The following is an 11,917-nucleotide window of genomic DNA, read 5'->3' as shown; positions in this document are numbered from 1 at the left end:
ATATGGTAATAAAGTTTTGAGCTTCATTTTTGTATAAAAGTCTTATATAGGAAACACATAATGAAAAATTTTAATCCCTTGGTTTTGTGAACCTTGAAATATCAAAATGAGTCTGTTATCAGTTTGCTATTAATTTGTATTTTTTGATGTGATTTATGTAAAGGAACTTAATTTCTATTGTTTATGTAGTTTATAAAAAATTAATCTTTAGGGATCTCTTATGCAAGGAATCTAAAGTTTCTACAATGTCGTTTTGGATTTATGCATAAGAATTCATGGACTGCTAAAATAAGTCAATTATTCTGACTTTAAGAAGGCTGTCACCTTTAGGTGTTGTTATCTCTACATAATATAAATTGTGAGTGCATGGAATATGGAAATGAAATATAGAAAATATGCACATTTTTTAACTTAAAACTTTAGCTTATATACAAGAGTGAGTGATTTAGATTGAAATCAATTCAATGGCTACAAAAATCCTACTATACTAATTTTTTTACATATTAGCAAATTTCCACAATAAAAACTGTTTTTCAGGATTAGGGCCAAGTTCCATGAAACAACTCAAAGCGTTGTCACAACCATGGTAACAAGCAGTAATAAAAAACCACTTTAGATGACCAGCCACACCGATTGGAACATTATATGCAAATTTGGGTTCTTGTCCACCTTTGCCTTGATGATACGTTTCTTTTGCAAATCTAGAATCAAGTCCTCCTCCTGCTTGATCATCTCACAAACACGATCACACTTCTGGAAAGTTGCACAACCATGCGCAAGCAAAACAATTACCCAGTTGTGGTATTGTAATACTCCTTGCGCAGTGACAAGAGGTCGTTCACCATGACAATGTGGTCGTCCATGATCTTGACGAGCTCACGGATCTCTCCCAAGTTTACAACCGATTCCTCAAGCTTGATTCGCAAAACTCAGTCATAATGCAGGCCATCACCTCCATGAATCCAGTGCGGCGGTGGAGAAGCCGGTACTCCTCGCTGCTCGGGATCGTGTTATTGATTTGGTGCTTGACCTCCTCCTGGACGCTATCCAGTTAGATTGAGAGGATCTTGCAGTAGCGAGCGAATAAAGAAGTGGGCATTTCCTTGCGGAGTTCCACCATGACTTCCACCAAGAGCAGCAGCACGAGGCAATGATGATCATACTCCTCAGATTCTTTGTAGATTCCAGTGGTGGCAATGCTCCAGACGATGGATTTGAGGGTGCCATAACCTTCCCAGCTGCTTGACTCGAGGATGTCATCCACCAGGAAGTACACCCACAAATGCTTCCCTGCCAAAGAGGACTCTATCCCTCTCGCCATTGGGATGCATCAAACAAGTGAAGAGCATGACTCTTGACTGGACAATCTTCTTCTTGGCGCTCTCGTCAGTGATACCGAGCTTAGAGATGAGCCATTCATTGAGCTCTTGGCTGAGAGAAGAGGAATTCGGGTGGCAAGCAGAGGGGATGTTATTTGGAAGAAGAGGCAACTCAAAGCGAGGGACAAGCTTTGCTATGAGAGACTCCATTATACCTTAGAATTAGGCTTGTTGTTCCGGTTCTCCACATTCAATTGTAAGTTAAGATATGTGTTGCCCAGGTATAGAAATTTTCTTCATTTAATGAACCTTCTTATCATCGCTTTTGTGTCACACGGAGATGAATGAATGAATTTGTTCACAAATTTTCGCTGGACTAAACTTCATGGACCCTCTTGATGCCTCTATCTGAGTAATTATAAACTGTAGAGATGTTTAGTAGCCCATGTGAAAATTTTAATTGATTTGCTTTTGAAGTGGAGGAAAGGTTTAGGAATTATAAAGAACTTTGGGCAATTAAAGATGGATTGCATCATTCCTAGGAAACAGAGCAATATAAGTTTTTTGCCTTATAGCCCTTTAACTGATGTGAGAGTGGAAAAGCAAAGCCCTTGAAATGATCAAATGAATGAGGGACAGGAGTCTTTTGGCTACCATGTGTTGCCATTATTTTGAGATTTTGCAAAATGTCAAAGAATGAATATTATAAAAAAATTCATTTTATGAGGTCCAAGTGTATAGTTATGATGCCGTATACTAATATTATGCTTGTGGAAAGAGCAAAGAATTTTTGTTTTTTCTTTTAAAGAGATTAAACAAATAATGATAAGAAAAGAGAAATATAAACATTGAAAGCTAGTGCAAGCCATTTTACTTTATAAGGAAAGGCAATTTTAATTTCAACCCTTCAAAAAGTTCTTGAGCTAAAAAAAATGAAACCTTCAAATCAATGAGCACTTTCAAAAATTTTAATGGTTTGAAGTATGGTAAATATATGATTACATGTTGGAGACACATGCACAGTTTTTTTTTTTTAGTTGCATGCAAAAATATGATGCATACAATCACTTTTCAATTTTTATATAAATAATTCAAACATGATTATGTATATAATATTTATGTCATTGGATATGCATGGGACATGACACCTCATTCTGCCACTGAAGACTGATGATACATCATCCTAGATAACATGACATCACTTCAAATTTAGTTAGGGTTTTACATAAGTATACAACATAAATTTTACACAAGCAAGTATGTAATATTAATTTATATTATGTGAGATAAATATTCCACAAATCTCCTTTTCTTTTTACAATATCATGTAAAAATGAAATTCATGAGCAATTGATAGATCACTAAAATTGAGGTATTGAATGATCTCATCACAATATCACACATTACAATAGGTGTTTAGTTGGTGGTTTCTTGGTTATGGCCATTAATTTTTGTTCCTTCAGCAAGCATGTAAATGTTAATTTCTGTATAGATTAGCTATAAGTGTATATGCAGTTTTGTTCCTCTTATTGATTTTTAACAAACTTCATATGCAATCTTCCCAATCTGCACATTCCCACTTCTTACACATCAGTACTCATGCCCAATACAGATCCAATACTTAGTCTCCATGGCATACCTCACATGCTATGAAATCTTTGAAACATGGAGCAACATCTCCTTGGTGAGCATATCCAGCTAAAAGTGTTATCTAGGCCACAAGATCTTTCGATGGCATCGAGTCGAAAATCTATTGTGGCGAGACCACACTTCCAACAAGGCATGTCAATATAACCTGATTGCTCTCCAACCCACAGAAGCAAATAGCTCTTCATCCCAGTTGTCAGGCCCCAACACTGCTGCAAGCTTTGTGTTGCTTTGAGCTGCCTAGAAAACATCCACATATGCATTGGATGGTGGTCATGGCTTTGAGGCTGCCATAGCCTTCTTGAGGGTGTTGTTCACCATTGCCAGACTCTCATGGTTGGGATGCATCAAGCCCCAAACTGGATGATCTTTTTCTTAGTGCTCTCATTCTCTTTAGTTTTGTTTGTTTATCCAGTTAAGACCAAAATGTTTTGGAGAAACTTGACTTTATTTGACTTTCATTGACGTTTTGATCTCTGAGCTCAAAGTGGCCCCGGGTCATCTCAAGGTTTTAGAGTCACAGTATGCAGCTCACAATTGAGAAAACTACGCATTGCTCACGGAAATCAACCCAAACAATGAAACAAAGGAAGGAATGGATATTACCTTGAGCGTGGCGCCTTATCACTGATGACGAAGGGTCCGGCTTCATCACGCTTACTTATTAGGTTTTTCAAGAAGGCGGAATGAGAAACAACCGCGATGTTCTTCTCTTTGCGACACAGGAGCCTTGAAAACCAAGTAGATTGTTGATGTGAGAGAGAGAGAGAGAGAGAGAGAGAGAGAGAGAGAGAGATTTTACTTTACCATTGTAAGAAAGCCCGCCTTCTTCCTTCCAGGGAATCTTTCAATTCACGGATGTTGGGATGCCACAGCACGTCTTGGTCCTCTTTGATCTGTGCTGTACGATTATCAAACCTCCAGAATAAAAAGAAAGAAACAGATGATCCTCACACCTGAGTAAAATCAACCATTGGAAATTGGATCTTGCAGGTGCTGATTGGGCTCCTCTTGTTGCACTCATAAGGCGTCTGGCAAAGAGATTTAATACAGGAATTGGAAGAGAAAACACAAAATTAGAGACGTAAAGCTGGAACGTACAATGAGCTCCCTGCATAGCTCCAAGGCAATGAGAGGTGGATTGAAACAAGAAGAGGACGATGCAACACCATTCAATGACAGGAATGGTGGCTCTGTCTCTCCTCCAAACACTCCAACAGCCGTTTGCAATGCCCTTTAAATAAAATTGTATGAGCAATTCTGAAAGCCTACAGTGCAAAACACGTACCGTCTCAAGGGAGAAACCACAACCAGCTCGATGTCACGGATTAGGCCAGTCACTTCTACGTGCTTCCGAAGCTGCTCCACCTAGAAGATCAAGAAAGCATGGATCACATACAAAACTTTGATGTAAGCTACTTGTTTCCAGCCATTGGGTTTGAGGCTGGGGTCGAAGATGCGATGTGCCGCGTGAAATCCGGGCCCAGCATTGTGATCGGCCTCGGCATGGCGCACCTAAATTAAAAATATACACGAAGAAAGCGTGAGCTTGCCCCTGGCGAGATTACGTTACCAAGTGGATCAGCTTCAATGGCGCGGCAATGCTAGCCATCCAAACCCTAGAAAATGAAAGTGGTCTATGGAAATAACAAACTTTAAAAAATATATTTTAGCAAACAAGTTTAAGAATTCTAGTACAAGTAGATGTTTTACAGAACTAGAGGATGCAATCTTACCAAAGATTGTCCCTCGCTCTTCACCTAAACACCATCGCCTCCACGGATTCCTCCTCTCTCAGCCAAGAGCAGCTCGGCATCACCCACGAGAGTGCCAAGAAGAAGATCGTCGAGTCGGGAGTCATGTTCTTTGCATCCGAAAGGCAAGAGACTGGACGAGTGGCAATGGTGGACGACGTCCTCAGGAAGGCTATGGCGGCCTCAAATCCATGACCACCATCCAACGATCATCTCGTGCTGCTCTGCCAGGAAGTCATGGTGCAGCTCCGCAAGGAAATGCAAAGTTTTTTATTGCAAGATCCTCTCAAGCTTTCTGAGAAGGAGGTCAAGCACCAGATGAAGAACACCGGTCACGAGCAGTGCTTCTCTGCCGCCACAATGGATTCATGGGCTGGGGTGCGTTACAATAGGAAGAAGTGGTGTTACTACTTTATAATTTTCATTTTAGAACTAAAGACACTGTCAATCCATTCAAAATGCCAAGCTCCCCAGGTCAAGGCACAAAAACCATCACATAAACCACATCTGATTGTAAAAAGAAAATCCAGTGGTGGACATGTGCATGGCCAGGGCAACTCTCAGCCTTTTGCAAACGACACCAGCGTCCAAGCCGTATCGCTGAGCTTGGTTTGAAAGGTGGCCTTTAGAGCTCGATTCAAAACAACGTACTCCCCAACAGTGCTTGTCTGGAATTGGATAAATGGTCAGGATCGAGAAGTCGCGGAACTTGGCTTGCAAAGGAAAAGAAACTAAGCTTGCTATACCCAACAATTTCAAACTCGGGATAATTGCAAAGCTAGGAGAGATTTCGAAGAGAGAACGGAATCAAAATAGATACAAAGCTCCATTGCCGGGATTTGAACCCGGGTCGCCTGGGTGAAAGCCAGGTATCCTTACCGGACTAGACGACAATGGATCTACAATACTTTCTTGCTTTAGTAAGAGTTGAACCGGGGCTCCGTTTAAACCTCCGCCTCTTTCCTGCGTGGCTTGTGCTTATGGTCCTCATGGCAGAGATGGCATTGCGGCGGCAATCGATTGATTGGCGATGGAGCGTCTGGGCTAGATTCTAGATTGGATCGACAGGATTTCCCGTACAGTGCTGGGAATACTGTCCAAGCGCGAGTGTGTCCGGAGCTTTATGGGATTTTGCGAGCCGATTCTAGAGCAATTAGATGCTGGCCAGGACGGGGAATTGCCAGTGGCGCTGGCGACCACGCTGGTTAGCAGGACCGATTCGGTTCTAGAGGGGAGGCAACGAGGCAATCAAGGTGCTCCTGCATGTCATGCACACGGGTTTTCAGATCATCCCGAGCTGCTGGAGTTTTTCGTTCTGACGCTCTCCCTCGCGCTGACCAAAACCATGGAGGACCTGACCCAGAGTTTTTGGGATGGATCACTTTGCTAAACTGTAGGGATTGTCATAGCTTAAGCGGAGGCAGATGCAACACGCTAGATTCTACGTGTAAGTTTTTTTTTCTCCATCTTCTTCGGTTTGTTGACTTCGAGCTAGGTTACTGATGCCGAGAAATGCTCTCTTGACGTCTAGAAAAAGAGGTGCACATCTCTCGACATCTGGCTCTGATCGAGACTACTTACTTGCCTAGACAATCGGTGAACCTACGGAGGTTTCGCGACTGAGTTGATCTGCAAGACCACACAAACGATCTGATATTACATGGCTCTAGAAGTTCCACGAGCTTTGGCTCCCAGATCAGGGGCGTTTGCTCCATCAACATCTCTCCACCATTGTTGCAATCGAGAGAATTCTTCAAAGGCTGAAGGTTTGGGAGCAAACAGTGTAGTCCAAGAGAAAAAAAATTTGTATTAAAACTTTCAAGAGGAAAATCAAAGAAGGTTGCCTAAATCTTTTGTGGAAGATACACTGAGACCAAGTTGGCCTCTCTCCGACGATCCCCACAACCATTCTGGGGAATAGTTATGCTACCAGACAATTAAGACCACCCTAACACTTTTCTTAACTTTTAGATACAGATATATTACAGAAAGAAGAGATAGAAAATATAAATGTAAAAGAGAAAATATATAAAATACTAAGAGTTGATCCAATAACCATAATATGATATTATACACATAAAAATCAGCTTTTAGAAAATTATTAATGTCTACTTATTTTATATTTGGAAGGAAATTAAAATACTATGTATTTGTAACACATTTTAACAACACCACATGAACATGCAATAATATGGTTAGAAAATCCACTATAAACAATAGAATAAATATAAAAATTTGCTAACAAAAATACTATATTGATTTAGAGAAACTACCAGATAATATAATAGATGTTAAAAATAAAAATATATAAATATATAAAATATAAAATATAAAATGTAAATTTAATTACCCAATCCCTCTAATGCAACAAACAAAAATCTTAGAGCCTATCAAAGATATTTCAAAACAAGAAAAGGATGCTTATGTTACAAGATAAAACAAAAAAATTTAGAGTTCAATGAATATTTAAGAATAATAGGAGAGCAATATTAAACTATAATAAGATCCATACTAACAAATGGAAAAATGTTTTATAAATAAAAACAAAAAGATATAAACACAAATACATTTAATGAAAAATTATCAAATTTATGACAATCAAATGTAGATATACAAATAATTCCTGATCCATATGGAGCAGCAGCATATTCTTTATCATATATTGCATGTATTGAAATAGAAATAACAAAGACATTTTCAACTATATTTAAAGAATGCCAAAAATAAAGAATAGATGTATTTAACAAAGTTTAGTTATTAGGAAATAGCTTCATACTTGGTAAAGAAATGCTAATTCAACAAGCATTTTTCTAATATTGTCAATCCCATTTCATCACATGTTTAGAACTGTGAAGTTTATTGATACCAACCACAAAAACAATGAACAAAATGTAAAAAAATGAAACATGATTAGCAGTACTAGGACTAACTAAAAAATACATGCAAACATTAGAAGAATTAGAACACTTAACATTAATAGAGATAAGAGCTGAATATATAATTGAAAAAGAAATAACAACACAAAAAAAAACTATAATAAGATTTATTAAATTTATTAAAGAAAAAAATAAACATATAAACATGTTTATGGAGAAAACATAAATGCATATGAAGTAAATATAGAACAAATAGATGAAAAATAATACAAATACATATATAAAAAAGCAACAAAAAAAGAATAAATTTCATGGGAGAACCCAGAACAAGAAGAAAATAAAATATTAAAATAGATGAAATATCAATGGTAAGTATAGAAATGCTACAATATATAAATAGAAGATGTGAACATATGGAATAGATTTTGGTGGGATGGATTGTACTTATACAGGTTATTTTTATCAATTAAATCTTACATTTAAAGCACCAATTTATGCAACAAAAATATATAGACCTGAAAATGATGTTTCCATACATTTGCAACTAATGAAAAAGTAAGAGAACATAACACAACACATACAAAGTATAGATATAATTACAGAAGCACAAGACAACCATGGAAATTCTTGTTCTACACACTTCAGGTTACTAGATGACACAAGAAAAACATAAGGATTACATAAAATATTACATTTTAAAAGGAAAATAGCAATTGAAATAACACAAAATATAGCAAAAGAAGATGGATTAGTAAATGGAGCAGTTGGAGTATTACAAGATGTAACCCAAATTGAAGAAAACAAATAATATGGATAGAACTCCAAAATATAAAAATAGGTGAAAAACAAGAGCTAAAAAAAATATAATACTAAAATAATGAAAAAAAAACTAGACACCAATAAAAAAACAAGAATAATAAATATTACTAAACTGTTTTATGTTATAAGTAAAACCTCCAGGACAAGCATATACAACATTATCAAGAGCACAAACACTAAAAGGTATACATTTATATAGACCAATTGAACATAAACATATTAAAATCAATAAAGATGTAGCTAAAGAAATAATACAAATGACAATAGAAGCACCATAGCAAATTGATTTAATAGATTTACAAGAAGAAAAAAACAGCTAACCAAACTTTTATACAAGTTTTAAACACAATATTGATTACCACATATCCAGAAGATATAAAGAATGATTCACAATTATTAACATCAGATATAATATGTATGCAAGAAGTAAAAACACAAAAACATGAGGATTTATATTTTAATAAATATAAATCATATATACATGAACAGCCCCCACATATAGCAATATTGCATACAAATAACTATAAATCAGAAAAACTAGAACATTTAAAAACAGAAACAATGGCAATGTCATATACATCACTAGAAAAAAATAAAAAACAATTACAGATAATAAATTTACATAGAAAACCTGGAATTAATATACAAATGTTCACAAAAAATATAAAAATATTTTTAAAAATAGATAATAAAAAACCAATATTAATTAAAGGATGTGAGTGCTTGGAATATGGAAAGGGAATACAGAAATGTGCATATTAATTAGCCCAAAAACCCTAACTTATATATAAGAGCGAGTGGTCCAGATTAAAACCAATCCGACGGCTACCAAAATCCCACTACGCTAATATTAATATACGGCATCGTAACCGTACACTTGGCTCTTACATCATCCCCTCCTCTCGGGATAATGGAAGACCATCAGGGTTCTCTTGAAGATGGGCCGGGATCCGGAGGAACATCAGGAGGAGGCATCGGTGGATCTGTAGGTGGTATTAACTCCTCCTGATCCCTTTGTACAAAGTGTTTTAGCCGTTGCACATGCACAATCTCTGGAGGATCGGCCTGCTAAACGTCATGCCGAACCTCATAAACTTGTGGTCCAATTTGTCGCAACACTCGATACGGTCCTTTCCATTGCACAAGAAGCCCCTTAGATAAACCACGTACCGTAAGATGGGGAAAACGGACTAACACCAAATCATCCACTTTGTACTCCGCAGGTGGACGATGATGGGAGTTGTAGTGCCGTTGTTGTCCCACTTGTACGCGGCCTAAGTGTTCGGCAGACTCTGCTCGGACAAGTGGAAGAATGCTCGTCAAATACTGATCCCAAATATTGGATCATGACTATATAGGAGTTTATATGGTGAAGCACCAACAGAACTCTACACCCCTGTAACATATGCATACCGAAGAGACGGCAAATAACCATCCCAATCCGAATGCTGAAAGTTCACATACTTCGCAATCATCCCTTTGAATGTCCGAACAAGCCGTTCCACCAGACCGTCTGATTGTGGATGATAAGCACTCGTGAAAGTGTGGCATATCCCCAACCGAGACGTCAAAACATGAAATGCCTCAGCCATAAATGCGGGACCATTATCCAAAAGAATCCGCTCTGGACAAGAATGCTGGAACACCACTCGATTGAGGAGGAAGTATCCAACAGCAGTTGCAGAGGTGCTAGCAAGAGCACCAACTTCCACCTAATGAGTCAAGTAGTCAGAAGCAATAATAACATACTCATTGCCAGCAGTCGACCGTGGAAAAGGTCCCATAAGATTAAACGCCACTAACTCAAATGGATGGGAAACCGCAATTGACTCTAACCGTCCTTCCGCAGCATGAAGGGGAGTATTACGAGCTTGGCACCAAACGCAGCTACGCACATACCGGATAATATCACGTCGCATCTCCGGCCAATAGAAAGACCTGCGCAACTTCTCGGTGACACGATGGTGTCCCATATGCCCACCTCGAACAGGAGAATCATGGTAGGCATGGAGAAACCGCGGAATAAACACCGAAGGCACCACCAGCCGTAAATGATCATTAGGATCCGTCCCCACAAAATAAAGAAGGCCATCGTCAAGGCGATATTGAGAATGTAAATGCCGGAAAGGCAAGTCATCAGCAAGTGATGCAGGATTCTCAGACCCATCTCGAAGCCTCCGAATCCACGGCTCAATCTTTTGAGCCTCGCGAACCTCATCAAGAGAAGGTAGATTTTGCTCTGCACCTTGTGGACACTGAACGTCAAGGACAGCAACCGCCGACGGCAGAGAATCCTCATCTAGAAAATCCACAGATGCTGGAACAATAGGTTCGTCAGAAACATGAGAAGTGAGTGGAGAAGGAAGAGGACCTCGAGAAAGGGCATCAGCATCAGCCATAGAACTCCCTGGGTGATGAACAACATCGAAATCATATATATCTGAAGCTTCAAAGCCCATCGAGCCGTACGACCAACCAGGTTCTTCCGCTTCAATAATGAAGTAACAGCAGCATGGTCACCTTCAAGTAACGTCCGAGAACAATGTAGATAGGCATGAAGTTTCTCGAAACCCCAGACTGCTGCTAAACACTCCTTCTCCGTCGTGGAGTAGTTCATCTCCGCTGGTTGTAATGTACGGCTTATGTATGCAATGGGATGGCGCTGACCCGGCACACTCGAGCTCTCTTGCATCAACACACCTCCAAGACCAATATCAGAAGCATCTACACGCAAAATAAAAGGTCGAGTGTAGTCAGGATATGCCAAAACCGGAGGATTCGTCAATAGTTCTTTGAGATCCACGAACACTCGCTCACAATCCGGAGACCAGATGAAAGATGACGTTGATGACTTCAGCAACGCTCGCAATGGTGTAGTGCGATCGGAAAGATGATCCATAAAACGACCGAGATACTGCACCTTACCCAAAAAGCACTGCACATCATTCACACACTTCGGAGTAGGGAACTTTAGAACAGCCACAAGTTTGTCAGGATCAACTTGCAAACCCTCACGAGAAATATGGTACCCAAGATAAGTTGTGTCCTTGGACCCAAACACGCACTTTGACCGCTTCAGCTTTAAACCAACGTCGCGTAGCCGATCCAACACTTTACAAACATCACAAACGTGCTCCTCCCACGTCCCCTCCGAGTGGATCAAGACATCATCATTGAAGTCAGCAGTCACCTCCGGCATATCGCAAAGAACGTCGTCCATCATCCGTTGGAAAGTTGCTGGAGTATTGTTCAAACCAAACGGCATCACCAAGAACTCGTACAAACCAAATGGTATACGAAAAGTAGTCTTAGGAATATCTTCTTCAACCATCGGTACTTGCCAATACCCAGAAGCAAGATCTAGCTTGGTGAACCAACGACTTCGCCCCAGACGATCCAAGAGATCAGCAGTGGGAGGAAGAGGATACACATTTGGGATTGTCACTTCGTTTAACGGACGATAGTCGATGCAGAAACGAATACTCCCATCAGGCTTCGTCAC

The 11,917-nt window shown here is 39.2% G+C and overlaps 1 protein-coding gene, 1 non-coding gene and 1 pseudogene across 2 annotated transcripts; all 3 read right to left on the bottom strand.

Moving 5' to 3' along the window:
* Nucleotides 1–539: 539 nt before the first annotated feature.
* Nucleotides 540–1,529, bottom strand: LOC112348092 (annotated as a pseudogene).
* Nucleotides 1,530–2,865: 1,336 nt separating this feature from the next.
* On the bottom strand, nt 2,866–4,827 carry LOC9637853 (phosphoglycerate mutase-like protein). The gene is made up of 9 exons (XM_002974936.2): nt 4,735–4,827; nt 4,386–4,481; nt 4,255–4,334; nt 4,068–4,200; nt 3,923–3,997; nt 3,774–3,862; nt 3,573–3,695; nt 3,115–3,206; nt 2,866–2,885 (listed from the first exon to the last, which is right to left on the bottom strand). Exons 1-9 carry the CDS (start codon nt 4,825–4,827, stop codon nt 2,866–2,868), a joined length of 801 nt encoding a protein of 266 aa, XP_002974982.2.
* Nucleotides 4,828–5,544: 717 nt separating this feature from the next.
* TRNAE-UUC lies at nt 5,545–5,618 on the bottom strand. The gene has a single exon. It is a non-coding gene; the product is annotated as a tRNA-Glu (tRNA).
* Between the last annotated feature and the right edge of the window lie 6,299 nt (nt 5,619–11,917).

This window comes from Selaginella moellendorffii, unplaced genomic scaffold, assembly GCF_000143415.4.
Source record: "Selaginella moellendorffii unplaced genomic scaffold, v1.0 SELMOscaffold_26, whole genome shotgun sequence".
Taxonomy (NCBI): Eukaryota; Viridiplantae; Streptophyta; class Lycopodiopsida; order Selaginellales; family Selaginellaceae; genus Selaginella; species Selaginella moellendorffii.
This window is presented reverse-complemented; position numbering and strand designations above follow the sequence as displayed.